Source organism: Mytilus trossulus, chromosome 4 (genome assembly GCF_036588685.1).
Source record: "Mytilus trossulus isolate FHL-02 chromosome 4, PNRI_Mtr1.1.1.hap1, whole genome shotgun sequence".
In the NCBI taxonomy this organism is placed as follows: Eukaryota; Metazoa; Mollusca; class Bivalvia; order Mytilida; family Mytilidae; genus Mytilus; species Mytilus trossulus.
This window is the reverse complement of record NC_086376.1, coordinates 10,721,811-10,744,604: the sequence shown is the minus strand read 5'-3', so window position 1 is coordinate 10,744,604 and position 22,794 is coordinate 10,721,811. Positions and strand designations below refer to the sequence as shown.

Below are 22,794 nucleotides of genomic sequence, written 5' to 3'. Positions count from 1 at the left end.
GTTAATCAAGCGTTTGAAAATGCGACATTAAAACTTTGAAACCAAGAAATTATTTGACATTGAGTTTTTTTCTGGCTTTAACTTTCGGTTTAAAAAATGGAAAGTCAAGCGACCAACCTACCAGCTGTATGGAGTGATGACACGAGAATGTCTGTGTTATTTGCACCATTCAGAGAGAAATCATTAAATCCCTCATCATGGAAACAAAAAATGTCATTTTGGTCGCAGTTAATTTTGGATGAAAGCCGATGCAGTCTTACTTCCATAATTGATTTAAATTCTTTACAGATAAAATTTTCAAGGGATCGAAAAGTCCCACTTTGCCTTGATGTTGTGTTAGAAGATCTTTTAAGGTTTGTTTTAAAGCCTGAATGCAAAAGTTTTCTTTCCTTAATACATACGATGCAGTCTGATAAATCGCATCTCCTAAGGGGGCTTCATTTGAAGGTTCTGATCCAAGATCCCGCTTACTGTTTTGTCAGATTTCCATAATGCTTATACTATGTAAGCGATTCCCATTTTTTTTTATAATTTCCCCGTGTCCTGCTGGACTTCATTTTCGTTTTCACGGCACAATAATTTGACTTTCACATGTCACTCTTACAAAAAATCACCAATCCCACGTCACGCTTAGACCCCAATGAGACCCTCACCTAAGGATTTGATGATGTATAAAAAAAGGGTGTCTTCCTTGAATGCCAACATTTTGTATGGTAGCAATTCCTTGAATGCCAACATTTTGTATGGTAGCAATTCCTTGAATGCCAACAAAAACATTTCAATAGATGTTTACATAATAACAATAGGTGTTTTTATAAGTATTTACTGTTAAAAATAATTAATGAAGTAAATGAACCTTATAGAAATGCAACATTTGATCACTTTCTCATAAGGAAAAATAGAAGATTTTATGTATGGAGGGAACATGAAAGTTAGGAAATGGTCCACTAAGATGGCTAAAAAAGGAATTCCAGATGATAATAAAAAAATAGAATCAAGTCAAAAAGAAATTGGTGAAATAGAAATATAAGATATGTTAACCCAAAATGTCAATAGCACAGTTTATAGTCTTGTCATAAAAAATGCCATCATTCAGTCTTGAAATGTCATGAATGTAGTTTAGAAACACCAAAATCCTTGACAATAGGTTTAAAGTGGATACTAGTAGTATTTTTTGGTTTTAATTTAACCTACAATATTATTTCAGAATGTCAGAGTCAAAATATTTTATTTTATATCTTTTTAAATCGAAAAAAAAAAAATCACCATGATACAGTTAGTTTGTGACAAACTTTATCATATATATTAAACATGATAAAGATAATGAAGAAATAGAAACTTCAAAATTAATATTATTATTTATATGTTATTTTGAATTTCTACAGTATTTCAAATTGCTTTGTCTCCCTTTGATTTAGATGATGTAAGCAAATGGTTTTATTCAAAGTTGAAATAAAATCGCAGAGCAAAAGTATTTTTGGAAGAGATGCACAAGGAAGTAAAGGGGTTAGAGTTATTGGACGAGCAGAATTACCAGACATGACTGTAGTGTTATCTTTAGGAATTTTTTATAATACTGTGGGAATTCTGGTCCCTTCAGTACCTACCAACATCTTTCTTATTTATTTTTATGCCCCACCTACGCTAGAAGAAGGGCATTATGTTTTCTGGCCTGTGCGTCCGTTTGTCCATCTGTCTGTCCCGCTTCAGGTTAAAGTTTTTAGTTCACATGTTCCTTATGATATGATCTTTCTAATTCTAAAGCCAAATTAAACTTTTGACCCCAATTTCACGGTCCACTGAACATGAAATTAAAGTGCGAGTTTCAGGTTAAAGTTTTTGGTCAAGGTAGTTTTTGATGAAGTTGAAGTCCAATCAACTTGAAACTTAGTACACATGTTCCCTATGATATGATCTTTCTAATTTTAATGCCTAATTATATTTATTCTATTTTCACGGTCCATTGAACATGGAAAATGATAGTGCGAGTGGGGCATCCATGTACTTTGGACACATTCTCGTAATTAAACTATTGTAAATCAGTGGAGAACTCTCAAGAACTACAACCATTTTACAAAATGTTGTAATCTATACTACCATTATTTTTATTTTACAGATCAAATACTATTAAAATGTTGTCAAACTCAGGATCATCACCAGTAAAGCAGAGACCATCATGGCTTACTTGGGGATATGATACATTTCTGAAGACACCAGTAAAATGGGGTATTAACTACATGTCTTCCAGTCAAACAGAATCCAAAGATACAAAGTACATTGTTATAGAAGTTTTACATGTTAGTATGTTCTTAAAATATAGACACTTGTCAGTGCAGATACTAAACTGATAGCATAAAAAAAGTGAAATCACAAAAAACACTGAACTCTGGGTAAAATTCCAAACAAAAGTCCATGATCAAATGGCAAAACCAAAATCTAAAACACATCTAAAAAATGGATAACAAGTGTCATATTCCTGACTTGGTACAGAGCATTTACATTAATGACAATAGACTCTATACACTAATGACATTACTTATACATGTATACTGAGTGCCAATGAAAACGCAACACTTATTGTGAAGAAACTGCAATTAACATCTGAGTAAATGCCAGGACTTTCTGACAACCAGCGACATGCAGTTTTGGGAATGATCCAATGAAGCCTTTCACAGCATACAATTACGAGAAGACTTAAGTTGTAGCCTCTTCAATAACCCAAATCATCCATAAATTCAACCAAAATGGATCATTTAATGATAAGCTACATGCCGGGATACAAAAGGCAAAAAACGCTCAGCAAGACCAATCCATTTGGTCTTTAACATGTCCGATATCAACTTAGATGGCTGTCTAAAGGTCACAAGAGTTCAATGGTGGTCACGGTATAACCTTTGGTTCAATTTCAGTAAAGCACCATTTGCGCAGAAATTGATAAAGAGCACCACAGTCTTTTCTTAGTGACATTTAAAAGGTCGTCTGGTGTAAACATCGAATTCTGTAGACCAAAAATCATTTATTATGAAAAACCATCAGTGGTGGTTATATCTAGACATTTGGCACCAGCCTTGGACAAAAGTCATGCTTTTCGCTGGATTTTGGTCCGATTGAGCAAATTTTGCATCAGATTTGACATGGTTTAGACGATGAAAACCACCACCAATATCATAAAGTCAGCTTGAGTAAATGCTTTGTGGGACAAATGGAATAGCATTCCTCGGGAGCTCATTAAACATCTGGGATGATCAATTCCATAGCGCTGTCAATATTGCACTACACTACCGTGACTACAGGGTTGTAAAATCTTTTGTTAGGACTGTGAGTTGATGATTCGACATTGTATGTTTCATTTACCTATTGCACCCAAAGATGACAATGAAACAATTTTGTTTGATATCGATCAATTGTTAAAATTGTTAATTTTCAAGAACAATTTATTTTGAAAGATTATCATTTCTAATATAAATTTTATTGGCACTCAGTTTACATTATAACAGTCACATGGATGACTTGTTTACAGATTGCCAGCAAAAGACACTGTTACTTTTATAATTTTATATAATAAAAAAACTTCAACAAATAAAAGCAAAAATGAGCAACCTAAGGACTTACAACTGTGAACAACTTGTATAATCACCCAAACCATACATGTCAAATGTTATGTTATGTATTTAGAAAAAGCTTAAAAGAATAAAAAAAAGTAAGTGGCATCAACTAGCACTGACTGAAATCTTCTTTGATCAACCTGTTTTAAATCCCATTATGTAAATTCAGAATTTATTGCTTGCATCTATTATTGCGATTTTATCAGTGTACACTAAAATGCAATTTTATTTTTTTTGATTTTGTAAAAAATCCTGTTTAATTCATATACAAAATTTCAAAATGCAAGTTTAAACATATTAAATGTTTGCGATTATAACCTTGTCGCATTTTTCACAAAAAAAAAAAATGGCAAACATTTCTGAACTTACAGTATATAGATCTAACAGCATGATATCTACAAACTGCTTAAAACAGACAGTTCAGTTTTAATGTCTCCTCTGTGTCAAATGTTGCAAAATTTGAAAATAGGTTTGACAGTGGTGGCCTTAGAGATTATCTATAAGGTTTCAAAATTTCAAAACAAATTTTAAAACGTAGAAGATCTGGAAAACTGATGTCTGTATGGTAGTGTGATGTAATACTGTGTTGTAAACAGGTATAACATATTATTTTACAGAGAAAATGTGATCAGATTGTACAAGATCATCAGTGTGGTTTGTATTGTGAAGTCACAGACTCTGTAATAGAATATAGTCAGTTGTGGAAGAAAAGTCAGTCATTATGTGGAAATGAAACAGAATTTGACATTATCCTGGAGGAACTTGTCAAACAGAGGAAAGTAACAGTACATCATGAAAACACACACACTGTAAGTAATAGGATTATATTTATACATTGAAACACTTAACCTTAAAGTAGCCTCATCTGAAAAATGCAATAAAAAAAAATATATGCAGATGTAATCTACCATAAGGTATATCCTGCTTTAAATTCTTGATGTGGATGTTTGCTGCTCAACCTTTAACAAAAATGCAAATACTCACAACACATGATCAATTAAGAAATAATTCATGGCAGCCGTATATTTGTTTTCATTTAACAATGGGTTGGGCATTTTTAATCGATTATTTTACCCAGAATGTAGCGAGGTGTAAAATACAAATTTAAATGCACAACGCATGGTTAAATGAAAACATATCTACGGCTGCCATGAATTATTTCAAATCTAATAGGACAAATTCGATAATTTTGTTAACCATGAATGCCCTATACATACAATACTGTTTTGATGTCGAAAATTGAGAATATCTGGTAGTATAAATAAGTTTGTCGTAATGCAGATCATCCGTTTTTGTGTATTACTGCATTTGCCCTAAAGGTAGATATCTTGTGATTATACTGGTTGATAATAATAGGTTGTCATATTAGAATCAGGAGTAATACACATACTTAAAAAAAGTTGTTTTTTATTACTATTTAGTGGTAAAGGTAAAGACTTTTGGAGTTAGTGTAATATCCCTTAGGCATTCAGATGGATTTTTTTTTTAACTTAAATAATTAACAAAACTACATTTTCCCCTTGTCTTGATTTTTTCTTGACCACCTTGCTCTTATAGAGTGTTCAATTGTTAAAATTTTGTGTCCTTTACCCAAACCCATTTCTGCTTATATTAGTTTGTTAACTTTCCTAGGATGTCTCAAACTTTTTTATATGCTTATTTATAGATCATTAAATTTGTTAACAAAGGAGACAAAACAGTTAAACCTGTGTCTAAAAGGGATATGGAGATTTTCAGGTATGTATACAATAGCTTACAGATTGTTGTTAGCTCTGTATTGTTTTCTTTAAATCATTTACTGAATAAAAAAAACAAGTGATAGTTTGCTTCCAACATGCACTGGTCTTTAAAAAAAATATGGGGTTTCTTTTCTTTGCATGTTTGAGTGAAAATGAATAAAAGAATGGAGTGGCCTGGAATTTGTTTATATTGTATTTTTATTAGTGCTGCTAACAGAACTAAATAGGGTAACATCTGAAATTCTGTCATTTATTTTAGTAAAAGTAAAATTGTGTAAATTATTTCAACAGCTTTGGTATTTAAATGTTCGCAAAAGCTGAAATTCTCAAAATTAGGGAAACTGCACCAAATGAGGACATTGGAATACATTTCATCTTTAATATGTATTCCTAACTTTATAATATATATATGTGTTTTATTAATTTTCAGAATAAAAATGACAAGAGATATGTTAACAGATAAAGTTGATTCTTTGACATCTGATATTGACAAGTAAGTATGAAATCTGATATTTAATGGAATTTATATTAAAACAACATCTCTTGAAAGTATATCTTGTAAAAATATCTTGATTAATTAGGCTATTACTGATACCTGAATATCTAAGAGATTTCAAAAAGAGAGCTTTTTATATGACAACTATATAGGTCATATAATGGTATGGTTATGTACTTGTCGTTGTTATCTGTCTGTAGTAACAAGTGGTTTTTTTTTCAAGATAAACCTTTTTTTTTTATCTAATATGTGACCTATTCCTGTGATATTTTCATAACTACTTAACCTTGGTAATTGTGAACTCTTTGTTCTACAGTGAACAAAACAGATGAATTACAAAACTGAGAAGATGTGGTATGATTGCCAATGAGATTAATCTCCACAAGAAACCAAATGACATAAAATTAAAGCAGTTATTAGTCACCATACTGCCTTCAGCAATGTGCAAAACTAATACTGAATAGCAAGATATAAACGTCCCAAAATAGATGATATACCAGATGACACACATTACAGCAACAAATAATAAACAACTGAATTACAGGCTTCTGACTAGACATAATAACCACTGAATTACAGGCTTCTGACTAGACATAATAACCACTGAATTACAGGCTTCTGACTAGACACAGGCACATACATTACAGCAACAAATAATAACCACTGAATTACAGGCTTCTGACTAGACACAGGCACATACATTACAGCAACAAATAATAACCACTGAATTACAGGCTTCTGACTAGACACAGGCACATACATTACAGCAACAAACAATAACCACTGAATTACAGGCTTCTGACTAGACACAGGCACATACATTACAGCAACAACTAATAACCACTGAATTACAGGCTTCTGACTAGACACAGGCACATACATTACAGCAACAAACAATAACCACTGAATTACAGGCTTCTGACTAGACACAGGCACATACATTACAGCAACAAATAATAACCACTGAATTACAGGCTTCTGACTAGACACAGGCACATACATTACAGCAACAAACAATAACCACTGAATTACAGGCTTCTGACTAGACACAGGCACATACATTACAGCAACAAATAATAACCACTGAATTACAGGCTTCTGACCAGACACAGGCACATACATTACAGCAACAAATAATAACCACTGAATTACAGGCTTCTGACTAGACACAGGCACATACATTACAGCAACAAATAATAACCACTGAATTACATGCTTCTGACTAGACACAGGCACATACATTACAGCAACAAATAATAATCACTGAATTACAGGCTTCTGACTAGACACAGGCACATACATTACAGCAACAAACAATAACCACTGAATTACAGGCTTCTGACCAGACACAGACACATACATTACAGCAACAAATAATAACCACTGAATTACAGGCTTCTGACTAGACACAGGCACATACATTACAGCAACAAATAATAACCACTGAATTACAGGCTTCTGACTAGACACAGGCACATACATTACAGCAACAAACAATAACCACTGAATTACAGGCTTCTGACTAGACACAGGCACATACATTACAGCAACAAATAATAACCACTGAATTACAGGCTTCTGACCAGACATAATAACCACTGAATTACAGGCTTCTGACCAGATACAGGCACATACATAACAGCAACAAATAATAACCACTGAATTACAGGCTTCTGACTAGACACAGGCACATACATTACAGCAACAAATAATAACCACTGAATTACAGGCTTCTGACCAGACACAGGCACATACATTACAGCAACAAATGATAACCACTGAATTACAGGCTTCTGACCAGACACAGGCACATACATTACAGCAACAAATAATAACCACTGAATTACAGGCTTCTGACTAGACACAGGCACATACATTACAGCAACAAACAATAACCACTGAATTACAGGCTTCTGACTAGGCACAGGCACATACATTACAGCAACAAATAATAACCACTGAATTACAGGCTTCTGACTAGACACAGGCACATACATTACAGCAACAAATAATAATCACTGAATTAAAGGCTTCTGACTAGACACAGGCACATACATTATAGCAACAAATAATAACCACTGAATTACAGGCTTCTGACTAGACACAGGCACATACATTACAGCAACAAATAATAACCACTGAATTACAGGCTTCTGACTAGACACAGGCACATACATTACAGCAACAAATAATAATCACTGAATTAAAGGCTTCTGACTAGACACAGGCACATACATTACAGCAACAAATAATAACCACTGAATTACAGGCTTCTGACCAGACACAGGCACATACATTACAGCAACAAATAATAACCACTGAATTACAGGCTTCTGACTAGACACAGGCACATACATTACAGCAACAAATAATAACCACTGAATTACAGGCTTCTGACTAGACACAGGCACATACATTACAGCAACAAATAATAACCACTGAATTACAGGCTTCTGACTAGACACAGGCACATACATTACAGCAACAAATAATAACCACTGAATTACAGGCTTCTGACTAGACACAGGCACATACATTACAGCAACAAATAATAACCACTGAATTACAGGCTTCTGACTAGACACAGGCACATACATTACAGCAACAAACAATAACCACTGAATTACAGGCTTCTGACTAGACACAGGCACATACATTACAGCAACAAATAATAACCACTGAATTACAGGCTTCTGACTAGACACAGGCACATACATTACAGCAACAAATAATAACCACTGAATTACAGGCTTCTGACTAGACACAGGCACATACATTACAGCAACAAATAATAACCACTGAATTACAGGCTTCTGACTAGACACAGGCACATACATTACAGCAACAAATAATAACCACTGAATTACAGGCTTCTGACTAGACACAGGCACATACATTACAGCAACAAATAATAACCACTGAATTACAGGCTTCTGACCAGACACAGGCACATACATTACAGCAACAAATAATAACCACTGAATTACAGGCTTCTGACCAGACACAGGCACATACATTACAGCAACAAATAATAATCACTGAATTAAAGGCTTCTGACTAGACACAGACACATACATTACAGCAACAAATAATAACCACTGAATTACAGGCTTCTGACTAGACACAGGCACATACATTACAGCAACAAATAATAACCACTGAATTACAGGCTTCTGACTAGACACAGGCACATACATTACAGCAACAAATAATAACCACTGAATTACAGGCTTCTGACTAGACACAGGCACATACATTACAGCAACAAATAATAACCACTGAATTACAGGCTTCTGACTAGACACAGGCACATACATTACAGCAACAAATAATAACCACTGAATTACAGGCTTCTGACTAGACACAGGCACATACATTACAGCAACAAATAATAACCACTGAATTACAGGCTTCTGACCAGACACAGGCACATACATTACAGCAACAATTAATAACCACTGAATTACAGGCTTCTGACCAGACACAGGCACATACATTACAGCAACAAATAATAACCACTGAATTACAGGCATCTGACTAGACACAGGCACATACATTACAGCAACAAATAATAACCACTGAATTACAGGCATCTGACTAGACACAGGCACATACATTACAGCAACAAATAATAACCACTGAATTACAGGCTTCTGACTAGACACAGGCACATACATTACAGCAACAAATAATAACCACTGAATTACAGGCTTCTGACCAGACACAAGCACATACATTACAGCAACAAATGATAACCACCTAATTACAGGCTTCTGACTAGACACAGGCACATACATTACAGCAACAAATAATAACCACAGAATTACAGGCTTCTGACCAGACACAGGCACATACATTACAGCAACAAATAATAACCACTGAATTACAGGCTTCTGACCAGACACAGGCACATACATTACAGCAACAAATAATAACCACTGAATTACAGGCTTCTGACTAGACACAGGCACAAACATTACAGCAACAAACAATAACCACTGAATTACAGGCTTCTGACTAGACACAGGCACATACATTACAGCAACAAATAATAACCACTGAATTACAGGCTTCTGACTAGACACAGGCACAAACATTACAGCAACAAATAATAACCACTGAATTACAGGCTTCTGACTAGACACAGGCACATACATTACAGCAACAAATAATAACCACTGAATTACAGGCTTCTGACTAGACACAGGCACATACATTACAGCAACAAATAATAACCACTGAATTACAGGCTTCTGACCAGACACAGGCACATACATTACAGCAACAAATAATAACCACTGAATTACAGGCTTCTGACTAGACACAGGCACATACATTACAGCAACAAATAATAACCACTGAATTACAGGCTTCTGACTAGACACAGGCACATACATTACAGCAACAAATAATAACCACTGAATTACAGGCTTCTGACTAGACACAGGCACATACATTACAGCAACAAATAATAACCACTGAATTACAGGCTTCTGACTAGACACAGGCACATACATTACAGCAACAAATAATAACCACTGAATTACAGGCTTCTGACTAGACACAGGCACAAACATTACAGCAACAAACAATAACCACTGAATTACAGGCTTCTGACCAGACACAGGCACATACATTACAGCAACAAATAATAACCACTGAATTACAGGCTTCTGACCAGACACAGGCACATACATTACAGCAACAAATAATAACCACTGCATTACAGGCTTCTGACTAGACACAGGCACATACATTACAGCAACAAATAATAACCACTGAATTACAGGCTTCTGACCAGACACAGGCACATACATTACAGCAACAAATAATAACCACAGAATTACAGGCTTCTGACCAGACACAGGCACATACATTACAGTAACAAATGATAACCACTGAATTACAGGCTTCTGACTAGACACAGGCACATACATTACAGCAACAAATAATAACCACTGAATTACAGGCTTCTGACCAGACACAGGCACATACATTACAGCAACAAATAATAACCACTGAATTACAGGCTTCTGACTAGACACAGGCACATACATTACAGCAACAAATGATAACCACCTAATTACAGGCTTCTGACTAGACACAGGCACAAACATTACAGCAACAAATGATAACCACCTAATTACAGGCTTCTGACTAGACACAGGCACATACATTACAGCAACAAATAATAACCACAGAATTACAGGCTTCTGACCAGACACAGGCACATACATTACAGCAACAAATAATAACCACTGAATTACAGGCTTCTGACTAGACACAGGCACATACATTACAGCAACAAATAATAACCACTGAATTACAGGCTTCTGACTAGACACAGGCACATACATTACAGCAACAAATAATAACCACTGAATTACAGGCTTCTGACTAGACACAGGCACATACATTACAGCAACAAATAATAACCACAGAATTACAGGCTTCTGACTAGACACAGGCACATACATTACAGCAACAAATAATAACCACTGAATTACAGGCTTCTGACCAGACACAGGCACATACATTACAGCAACAAATGATAACCACAGAATTACAGGCTTCTGACTAGACACAGGCACATACATTACAGCAACAAATAATAACCACTGAATTACAGGCTTCTGACTAGACACAGGCACATACATTACAGCAACAAACAATAACCACTGAATTACAGGCTTCTGACTAGACACAGGCACACATACATTACAGCAACAAATAATAACCACAGAATTACAGGCTTCTGACTAGACACAGGCACATACATTACAGCAACAAATAATAACCACTGAATTACAGGCTTCTGACTAGACACAGGCACATACATTACAGCAACAAATAATAACCACTGAATTACAGGCTTCTGACCAGACACAGGCACATACATTACAGCAACAAATAATAACCACTGAATTACAGGCTTCTGACCAGACACAGGCACATACATTACAGCAACAAATAATAACCACTGAATTACAGGCTTCTGACCAGACACAGGCACATACATTACAGCAACAAATAATAACCACAGAATTACAGGCTTCTGACTAGACACAGGCACATACATTACAGCAACAAATAATAACCACCTAATTACAGGCTTCTGACCAGACACAGGCACAAACATTACAGCAACAAATAATAACCACTGAATTACAGGCTTCTGACTAGACACAGGCACATACATTACAGCAACAAATAATAACCACTGAATTACAGGCTTCTGACTAGACACAGGCACAAACATTACAGCAACAAACAATAACCACTGAATTACAGGCTTCTGACTAGACACAGGCACATACATTACAGCAACAAATAATAACCACTGAATTACAGGCTTCTGACCAGACACAGGCACATACATTACAGCAACAAATAATAACCACCCAATTACAGGCTTCTGACTAGACACAGGCACATACATTACAGCAACAAATAATAACCACAGAATTACAGGCTTCTGACCAGACACAGGCACATACATTACAGCAACAAATAATAACCACTGAATTACAGGCTTCTGACCAGACACAGGCACATACATTACAGCAACAAATAATAACCACTGAATTACAGGCTTCTGACCAGACACAGGCACATACATTACAGCAACAAATAATAACCACTGAATTACAGGCTTCTGACCAGACACAGGCACATACATTACAGCAACAAATAATAACCACTGAATTACAGGCTTCTGACCAGACACAGGCACATACATTACAGCAACAATTAATAACCACTGAATTACAGGCTTCTGACCAGACACAGGCACATACATTACAGCAACAAATAATAACCACTGAATTACAGGCTTCTGACTAGACACAGGCACATACATTACAGCAACAAATGATAACCACAGAATTACAGGCTTCTGACCAGACACAGGCACATACATTACAGCAACAAATAATAACCACTGAATTACAGGCTTCTGACTAGACACAGGCACATACATTACAGCAACAAATGATAACCACAGAATTACAGGCTTCTGACTAGACACAGGCACATACATTACAGCAACAAATAATAACCACTGAATTACAAGCTTCTGACTAGACACAGGCACATACATTACAGCAACAAATAATAACCACTGAATTACAAGCTTCTGACTAGACACAGGCACATACATTACAGCAACAAATAATAACCACTGAATTACAGGCTTCTGACTAGACACAGGCACATACATTACAGTAACAAATAATAACCACTGGATTACAGGCTTCTGACTAGACACAGGCAAATACATTACAGCAACAAATAATAACCACTGAATTACAGGCTTCTGACCAGACACAGGCACATACATTACAGCAACAAATAATAACCACTGAATTACAGGCATCTGACTAGACACAGGCACATACATTACAGCAACAAATGATAACCACTGAATTACAGGCTTCTGACTAGACACAGGCACATACATTACAGCAACAAATGATAACCACAGAATTACAGGCTTCTGACCAGACACAGGCACATACATTACAGCAACAAATAATAACCACTGAATTACAGGCATCTGACTAGACACAGGCACATACATTACAGCAACAAATGATAACCACAGAATTACAGGCTTCTGACTAGACACAGGCACATACATTACAGCAACAAATGATAACCACAGAATTACAGGCTTCTGACTAGACACAGGCACATACATTACAGCAACAAATAATAACCACAGAATTACAGGCTTCTGACCAGACACAGGCACAAACATTACAGCAACAAATAATAACCACTGAATTACAGGCTTCTGACTAGACACAGGCACATACATTACAGCAACAAATAATAACCACTGAATTACAGGCTTCTGTCTAGACACAGGCACATACATTACAGCAACAAATAATAACCACTGAATTACAGGCTTCTGACTAGACACAGGCACATACATTACAGCAACAAATAATAACCACTGAATTACAGGCTTCTGACCAGACACAGGCACATACATTACAGCAACAAATAATAACCACTGAATTACAGGCTTCTGACCAGACACAGACACATACATTACAGCAACAAATAATAACCACTGAATTACAGGCTTCTGACCAGACACAGGCACATACATTACAGCAACAAATAATAACCACTGAATTACAGGCTTCTGACCAGACACAGGCACATACATTACAGCAACAAATAATAACCACTGCATTACAGGCTTCTGACCAGACACAGGCACAAACATTACAGTAACAAATAATAACCACTGAATTACAGGCTTCTGACTAGACACAGGCACATACATTACAGCAACAAATAATAACCACTGAATTACAGGCTTCTGACTAGACACAGACACATACATTACAGCAACAGATAATAACCACTGAATTACAGGCTTCTGACCAGACACAGGCACATACATTACAGCAACAAATAATAACCACTGAATTACAGGCTTCTGACTAGACACAGGCACATACATTACAGCAACAAATAATAACCACTGAATTACAGGCTTCTGACTAGACACAGGCACATACATTACAGCAACAAATAATAACCACTGAATTACAGGCTTCTGACCAGACACAGGCACATACATTACAGCAACAAATAATAACCACTGCATTACAGGCTTCTGACCAGACACAGGCACAAACATTACAGTAACAAATAATAACCACTGAATTACAGGCTTCTGACTAGACACAGGCACATACATTACAGCAACAAATAATAACCACTGAATTACAGGCTTCTGACTAGACACAGACACATACATTACAGCAACAGATAATAACCACTGAATTACAGGCTTCTGACCAGACACAGGCACATACATTACAGCAACAAATAATAACCACTGAATTACAGGCTTCTGACTAGACACAGACACATACATTACAGCAACAGATAATAACCACTGAATTACAGGCTTCTGACCAGACACAGGCACATACATTACAGCAACAAATAATAACCACTGAATTACAGGCTTCTGACCAGACACAGGCACATACATTACAGCAACAAATAATAACCACTGAATTACAGGCTTCTGACTAGACACAGGCACATACATTACAGCAACAAATAATAACCACTGAATTACAGGCTTCTGACTAGACACAGGCACATACATTACAGCAACAAATAATAACCACTGAATTACAGGCTTCTGACAAGACACAGGCACATACATTACAGCAACAAATAATAACCACTGAATTACAGGCTTCTGACTAGACACAGGCACATACATTACAGCAACAAATAATAACCACTGAATTACAGGCTTCTGACTATACACAGGCACATACATTACAGCAACAAATAATAACCACTGAATTACAGGCTTCTGACTAGACACAGGCACATACATTACAGCAACAAATAATAACCACTGAATTACAGGCTTCTGACTATACACAGGCACATACATTACAGCAACAAATAATAACCACTGAATTACAGGCTTCTGACTAGACACAGGCACATACATTACAGCAACAAATAATAACCACTGAATTACAGGCTTCTGACCAGACACAGGCACATACATTACAGCAACAAATAATAACCACTGAATTACAGGCTTCTGACTAGACACAGGCACATACATTACAGCAACAAATAATAACCACTGAATTACAGGCTTCTGACTAGACACAGGCACATACATTACAGCAACAAATAATAACCACTGAATTACAGGCTTCTGACCAGACACAGGCACATACATTACAGCAACAAATAATAACCACTGAATTACAGGCTTCTGACCAGACACAGGCACATACATTACAGCAACAAATAATAACCACTGAGTTACAGGCTTCTGACAAGACACAGGCACATACATTACAGCAACAAATAATAACCACTGAATTACAGGCTTCTGACTAGACACAGGCACATACATTACAGCAACAAATAATAACCACTGAATTACAGGCTTCTGACTAGACACAGGCACATACAGACTTTGGCTGGGATCAGAAACATGTTTGTAGGTACCTAACCCTCCTAAAACAAAAACAATAAACAAAAACACTAGTAACACATAGTACAGATCTGAGAGCACTCACATTTACTGAAAGCTAGTTCAAAGCCAATAACAACTTATAAATAATAAATAATGTATCTGTATGTATGTCCATCATTCCTTTTTTGTTAATAGATATTTTTGTCTTTATTTCTACAGAAATTCAATTCAGATTCACAGGATCTATAATTCCATTTTACAACTTTTGACATACCTACAGATTGGCATCCACCAAAATTTAAGTTTACTGTTATAAACGTAAACTGCTAAATTTTACACCAATGAAAGTGAATAAATAGTTAAGAATATAATAAGCCCACAAATGCTAAAAGATATTGCAAGACAGTAATGGGTTACAGAGATAGTTTAATGTATGTTGAAGAATTATTTAATCCAATCACATTTGTATTGTTTATATAGATTAAAGAAAGAAGCTCTTAGATTAAAGAAAACTAGTAAAACTCAGGTAAGAGATACTAAGTACAGAAAGGTATTTAAAGATTAAGTTATTTTCAACATGAAAACAAACTTGCTGGTTTGGGTTGTAAATAAATATATTGAACTTTAAAGATATTCAAATAATTGATCATTGACTAAATTTTAGATTTGAATCTGAAAAAAAAAGTGTTTGATTATAAAACTTGAGGCTAAGTTATATAGCATAAATCAGCATTGTATTTATAAATATTGAAGGATTGATTTCATCATCATATCTTGAGTGTAAGAAGATAATCATTTAAAGGTTTATTTTTTCAGGCATTAAGGTGTTTAAGACAAAAGAAAATTATAGAAAGCAGAATAGATAAATTAACAGGATCTTTGGATATATTAGACAATATTTTAAACCAGATATCACATTCTGTGTCAGATGAAATGGTAAGATTAGATAAGGTTTGGGAATCATAGTGTTTGTGGGGTACCTAGATATTATAAGATATTATAATGTTTCTCTCCTATCATGTCTTTTTCTATACAAACTTGTTTAAATAAAGATCATGATTATTATACCAACTATTTATGGAAACAATTAACTTAAGTCATAAAATAGTTTAATTTCAAATAAAAGTAAGAACACTTATAAACTTGAATTGAATTACCAAGAAATATTGGTTTATGTTTTATTCTATACTTCAAATTGATTTATCATGATATTACCAAATCTGTTTTTTTCAAACTTATTATGCCCCAGCCTTAGAAGAGGGGGCTTAAAGTTTTACCTATGTCTTTGTGTCTGTAGACTGTAAAAATGTACATCTAAAAATTGGTTTATGTTCTCAAATTTTGTTATGCCAAAACCAAATCTTATGAAAATCATACACAATGCTTATTACCACAAACCACAGATCAAGTTTGAATTTTTGTTGTTGTGTCAATTTTATCGTTCTAGAGTTATGCTCCTTTAAAATGGAAAAAATGCTGAATTTTTTGTTTCCTGTTTCAATTTAGTTTGCTTCAATCAAATGTTATGAAACTGACGCACAATGCTTATTATATGTACCAAAAACCCCAGATCAAGTACAAATTTGGGTAGTATCATTTTTACAGTTCTTGAGTAATGTTTCTTGATAACATTATATGCAAGTGGGGACTTCATTTGTGTCCTATGGACACTCTCATCATTTATTTAAGTAGAAAAATTATGCAACGGATCAAAACTGGAAAGAAAACATATTAATTCATTATTGAATTTCTCCTGATTTAAGAGATGAGATTTGTTTTCTATGAAAATTGTCTCAGAAATTTTGTCTTTTGCAACAGGTTGTGAAAGCATTAGAATCAGGGAACCATGTACTGAAATCATTGACAGGGAAAACATCAACAGACCACATTGCAAATGTAATGGATGAACTAGCTGAGGTATATATCATTTTTGTCGAGCCTACATTTTTTGTTGCAGAAAGCTCGACATAGGGATAGTGATCCAGCGGCTACGGCGGCGGCAACGGCGGCGGTGTTAGCTCACTTCTTAAAAGCTTTATATTTTAAAAGGTAGAAGACCTGGATGCTTCATACTTTGTATATAGATGCCTCATGTTACGAACTTTCTGTCACTCACATGTCCAATGTCCTTGACCTCATTTTCATGGTCCAGTGATTACTTGAAAAAAAGTTAAAATTTTTTGTAATGTTAAATTCTCTCTTATTATAAGTAATTGGATAACTATATTTGGTATGTGGGTACCTTGCAAGGTCCTCATGCCCGTCAGACAGTTTTCACTTGACCTCAACCTCATTTCATGGATCAGTGAACAAGGTTAAGTTTTGGTGGTCAAGTCCATATCTCAGATACGATAAGCAATAGGTCTAGTATATTCGGTGTATGGAAGGACTGTAAGGTGTACATGTCCAACTGGCAGGTGTCATCTGACCTTGACCTCATTTTCATGGTTCAGTGGTTATAGTTAAGTTTTTGTGTTTTGGTCTGTTTTTCTTATACTATATGCAATAGGTCTACTATATTTGGTGTATGGAATGATTGTAAGGTTTACATGTCTAGGGGGCAGATGTCATCTGACCTTGACCTCATTTTCATGGTTCAATGGTCAAAGTTTAGTTTTTAAGTTTTGGTCTTTTTATCTCATATTATATATGCCAAAGGTCAACTATATTTGGTGTATGGAAATATATTATGATCTATATGTCAGTCCCGCAGGTTTTATTTGACCATGACCTCAATTTCACGGTTCATTGCACATTTTTAAGTTTTTGTGTTTTGGTCTATTTTTCTTAAATAGGTCAATTATATTTGTTGTATGGAAGCATTGTTGGCTGTACATGTCTGCCTGGCATGGTTCATCTGACTTTCACCTCATTTTCATGGTTCATTGGTCTTTGTTTAGCTATCTTGGTTACTGTTAAGTTTATGTGACAGTTGTAATAAAGCTTTATACTTAGGACTATCAACATAATATCAATGATTAGTAAAGAAGGCGAGACATTTCAGTGTGTGCACTCTTGTCTAAATTAAGAACAAAAAAGGCATATTTCCTTTTTTTAACAAATTTGGTCATGGGTATTTTTGTGAAAGCAATTATATAAAGGGCCATTGTTGAATATTTATTTCAGAACCTTTTTACACATAATTTTTATAGCTTTCTCTTCAACAAAATATAGTATTGAACTTTATCATCAATTAAATCTATAAATGTCTAATAAATCATTTGTTTATATAGGTATTAGAACAGCAAGCAGAGATACAAGACCAGATTTGTTCTGGACCTTCAGGTCTTGACATTAGTAGGGAAGAACTAGAGGCAGAATTAGAAGATATCATGAGAGACGAAGTAAAGGAGAAAGATTCAGAATTATTGATAGATGACATAATTAGTGGATTAACAGGTATAAATGGTTCAATAGAAACCTACACAGCAGGCCATGGGGAAGGAGGTTCCAGCTGTTCACACAAATCCCTTTTGAAAACAAATAAGCACTTTTAAAGTCATTGTTTTATATGAACTTGGATTATTAAAGTTGATATTTCATTTGTCTCGAGTTGATGTAACCCCCTTAAAAATTCATGGCATTGGGCCTGCACAATCTAAGTAAAAAAGTTAGAATAGATATATAAAGATACAACATACTAATCCTTATATGCCATGGCAGTTAAAAATCTACAATGCTTGTATTGAAATTGTGATACCAGTTATCTCTGGTGGAGTGATATTTTAAGTTCTTAGCGTCAATGAAAAAAAAATCAAAGTTATGATGTTATGATGTAATGATATTATTTACGTTTATGATGGCATCATTTACTTTGCCAAGTACAGAAATATATTCTCCTTGATACCATTCACTGATCATAAATAAGTTTCATCATTATATATTTCTTTCATAGATTTTGTAAACTAATAGTTCTGAATAAGTCTTTAAATGTCAGTACTAACTTAATGATTGAAATTCTGCTGACTTACAAACCATCAAAAAAATTTAAAAAAATACACCAAAAAAAACTTTCAAAAGCCTAATTACCCGGACATGGACAAGTCTAAATAAGTTCAACTCAAATGATAGTTAAAAAGTCTTTAAACAAATAACAGTTACCTAATTGCATTGAAAACAGATTAAATTGCATTTCATCATTTAATTGTTTATTTATTAAATTTTTATGCCCCAGTTATGGGCATTATGTTTTCTGGTCTGTGCGCCTGTTCATTCATCTGTCCATTTGTTTGTTTGTCCGTCTGTTCATCTGTCCTGCTTCATGTTAAAGTTTTTGATGAAGTTGAGTCCAATCAACTTGAAACTTTATACACATGTTCCTTACGATATAATCTTTCTAATTTTAAATCCAAATTAGAGATTTTACCCCATTTTCACAGTCAACTGAACATAGAAAATGATAGTGCAGATGGGGCATCCGTGTACTAGTGACACATTTTTGTTTAGCATTAAGATAAGACCATAGGATATTTTAATAAAGTTAAAGGTTAAAGGAGTAGGTCCGGTCCGGTAAGGGCCGATTCCGGCCTCAATTTTCAAGTTCATCTAACGAAATATTTTAGACACTTTTTAAAAACTTGAATGTCTTTTTCAATTGATTCAATTAGTTTATGTGAACATTTTTACCCTATTAAGACATCATAAATGCTCCGATTCAAGCTTAAATATGAAAAATCTGTCAAATATGCCAAAAATCATCACTTTTCAGATAGTTTTTGTCAAAAATGAAAGTGGACACATCCCTGTTCATCCTCAACCATTATATATATTGTGTATCATATACAACTTAGATTTTAATATTATGAATGAACAGGAATGCGGCCACTTTCATATGAGACGGAAACCGTCTAAAATTTAACTAAAATGCTAAAATTGTGGAGATTTCAGTAATTTCGCATGACTCAGTGATGCTAGTACCCAATATATGTGCATTGCATTGTCAAAAACAGCCCATATTTATGTAGCAGAAGCTTCTTTTCAATAAATATCTTAACGATTACATTTTCACAATTTTCTAAAACTGCTACATTTTGGGGCCAAAAAGGGGTCTTTCTGAACTTACTCCTTTATATTTTTGAATTCCAACTGTTCAATATAACTGTTTTCTATTTATAAATGAAGAAATCAAAACCCTATTATATCCTCAATTACAACTTACAAAGAATGTTCAACACCAAAACTTATATATATTTGATGTTTTCAATCTGTAAGTAATCATGAAATAGATTTGTAATGACCAGATCAAATGAAAACAGTAAGTAAACATGTCAACAATAAGCTATTTAAACAGCTAGTTTTCAAACTTCTTATAAAACAGACCTAGATGTATAAGGAGGTTCACAATATTCATGTAAATGTTCATTATGGTTTTTATTCTGTAATTTTCCTACACTACACTAAGCTTCTTGCAAATGCAAATAATTAGTGTTGTCAGTTCAGTCCAATTTATGAATAATTCATGGGTTTTTCTTTGCATGTAAACTCCAATGAATAAAATTGAATTAAATAGCCTATATGTAAGATCTTAACTCAAAGTTATTTGTCAGTTACTGTGAATATTCTCAGAAGTGTCTTTATGTTGCTAGGATGTGTAAGTGCCCATCCAAATTCACTTTTTTTTGTTAGATATATTTCTATTTGTATCCATCAGCTAATAAGTAAAGACTTTTCAACTGATTTTTATAGTTCAAAAACTTTATTAATATGCTGTACTATTACACCACATTTCCAAGTTAGGGGGAGGGTTTGACACCATCTAACTAGTTTAACCCTACTACATTCTCCATGTGCCTGTCCAAATTCAGTGATTATCATTTGTTGCTGTGTTACATATTTGTTTTTCATTTATTATTCTATACATAGGTTAGGCTGTACATTTTCTCGTTTAAATTGTTTTACATTTGTCATGTCATGGCCATGACATGGGAGTGGCGACATCTTTTGCTCCTCTAAAGTCTAAATACAATGTACATTCAACAAGGAGCAAACAATATTAACACCATCATTCAAATAAAACAATTATATTAATTTGTTACTTATTAACTTGAAGATGCATGCAAATTTTCAATCATGTAAATACAATTGACGTGTACTTTGTGATTTCAGATTTACATTTACCTACAGTTCCATCAGCTACTACAGATAAGCCTGTATCACCATTCCAGACTCCAGAAGGAGTTCCTTCTACAGGAATTACAGCATCTGTATCACCGCAAAAGTTTTCAATTACTCCAGGAACATCACCACAAAAATTACCCAGTCCAAACAGAACACCAAAGTCACCACAGATATCAGAAAGTAACTTGCATAAGCAATCCCCTATGGTAGATGGTATAAACACGGGTGAAATTGATTTATCATTAGAACTGCCAGATGTTCCAACTTTTATACCTAATGTTAATACCAATAAAAAGGAAGCATGTCTAGATTCATGACAAATTGAGGATGTTTTTTTTAACTTTCTAATCTATTTGAAATATAGAATAAACTACAAAGAAATGGTTATGTTGTCTTTCGTACAAAATGGGTGCTGTATAATTTTACATTTTATATGTTGGATAACTTAAACTATGAAATTTCAAAGCTAGAGCAATGTAGTATTTTTATCATGTAATATAATAAACTAATGTTGCCCGAGTGATGTTTATCTGATTTATGATGTAAATACAGAGAAAATTCTATTTTCTGCACATTTTGTTTTAATTGAATTTATGAATTATTTTATTTATGATTTTTATCATATACATGTATTCTTATGTTTTTATGGATGTGAAAAATTAATAAAAGTATTTTATTGTTATTGTTCCAACATTTCTAGAGTTATGCCCCTTTATAAATGTAACTGTTAAATCTCTGGCTGTTTGTCTGTCAGTCCATTCATACGTCTGTCCTTCCCATAAATATTTTTTTGCCACATTTTTCACAGGAACTTTACTTCATAAGGATTTCTGAAATTTGGTTTCAAGGTTTATA

At 34.4% G+C, this 22,794-nt stretch overlaps 1 protein-coding gene across 1 annotated transcript; it reads left to right on the top strand.

Annotated features, from left to right (window-relative positions):
* Window position 1: 1 nt before the first annotated feature.
* Window positions 2–22,621, top strand: LOC134714649 (charged multivesicular body protein 7-like). Its single transcript, XM_063576072.1, has 10 exons — window positions 2–353; window positions 2,117–2,297; window positions 4,223–4,414; window positions 5,272–5,342; window positions 5,775–5,837; window positions 16,303–16,348; window positions 16,639–16,758; window positions 17,641–17,739; window positions 19,056–19,221; window positions 21,928–22,621. The coding sequence occupies exons 1-10, from the start codon at window positions 97–99 to the stop codon at window positions 22,254–22,256; spliced, it is 1,524 nt and encodes a 507-aa protein (XP_063432142.1). The 5' UTR covers window positions 2–96; the 3' UTR covers window positions 22,257–22,621.
* Window positions 22,622–22,794: the final 173 nt, after the last annotated feature.

What these genes read in the sequence shown, in the direction of transcription:
- LOC134714649 (XM_063576072.1), top strand. Translation starts at nt 97, where the DNA reads ATGGAAAGTCAAGCGACCAACCTACCAGCTGTATGGAGTGATGACACG. An exon ending in TTGTTATAGAAGTTTTACAT is followed by an intron (nt 2,298 to 4,222) that starts GTTAGTATGTTC and finishes ATTATTTTACAG; the next exon opens with AGAAAATGTGATCAGATTGT. An exon ending in ATTCTGTGTCAGATGAAATG is followed by an intron (nt 16,759 to 17,640) that starts GTAAGATTAGAT and finishes CTTTTGCAACAG; the next exon opens with GTTGTGAAAGCATTAGAATC.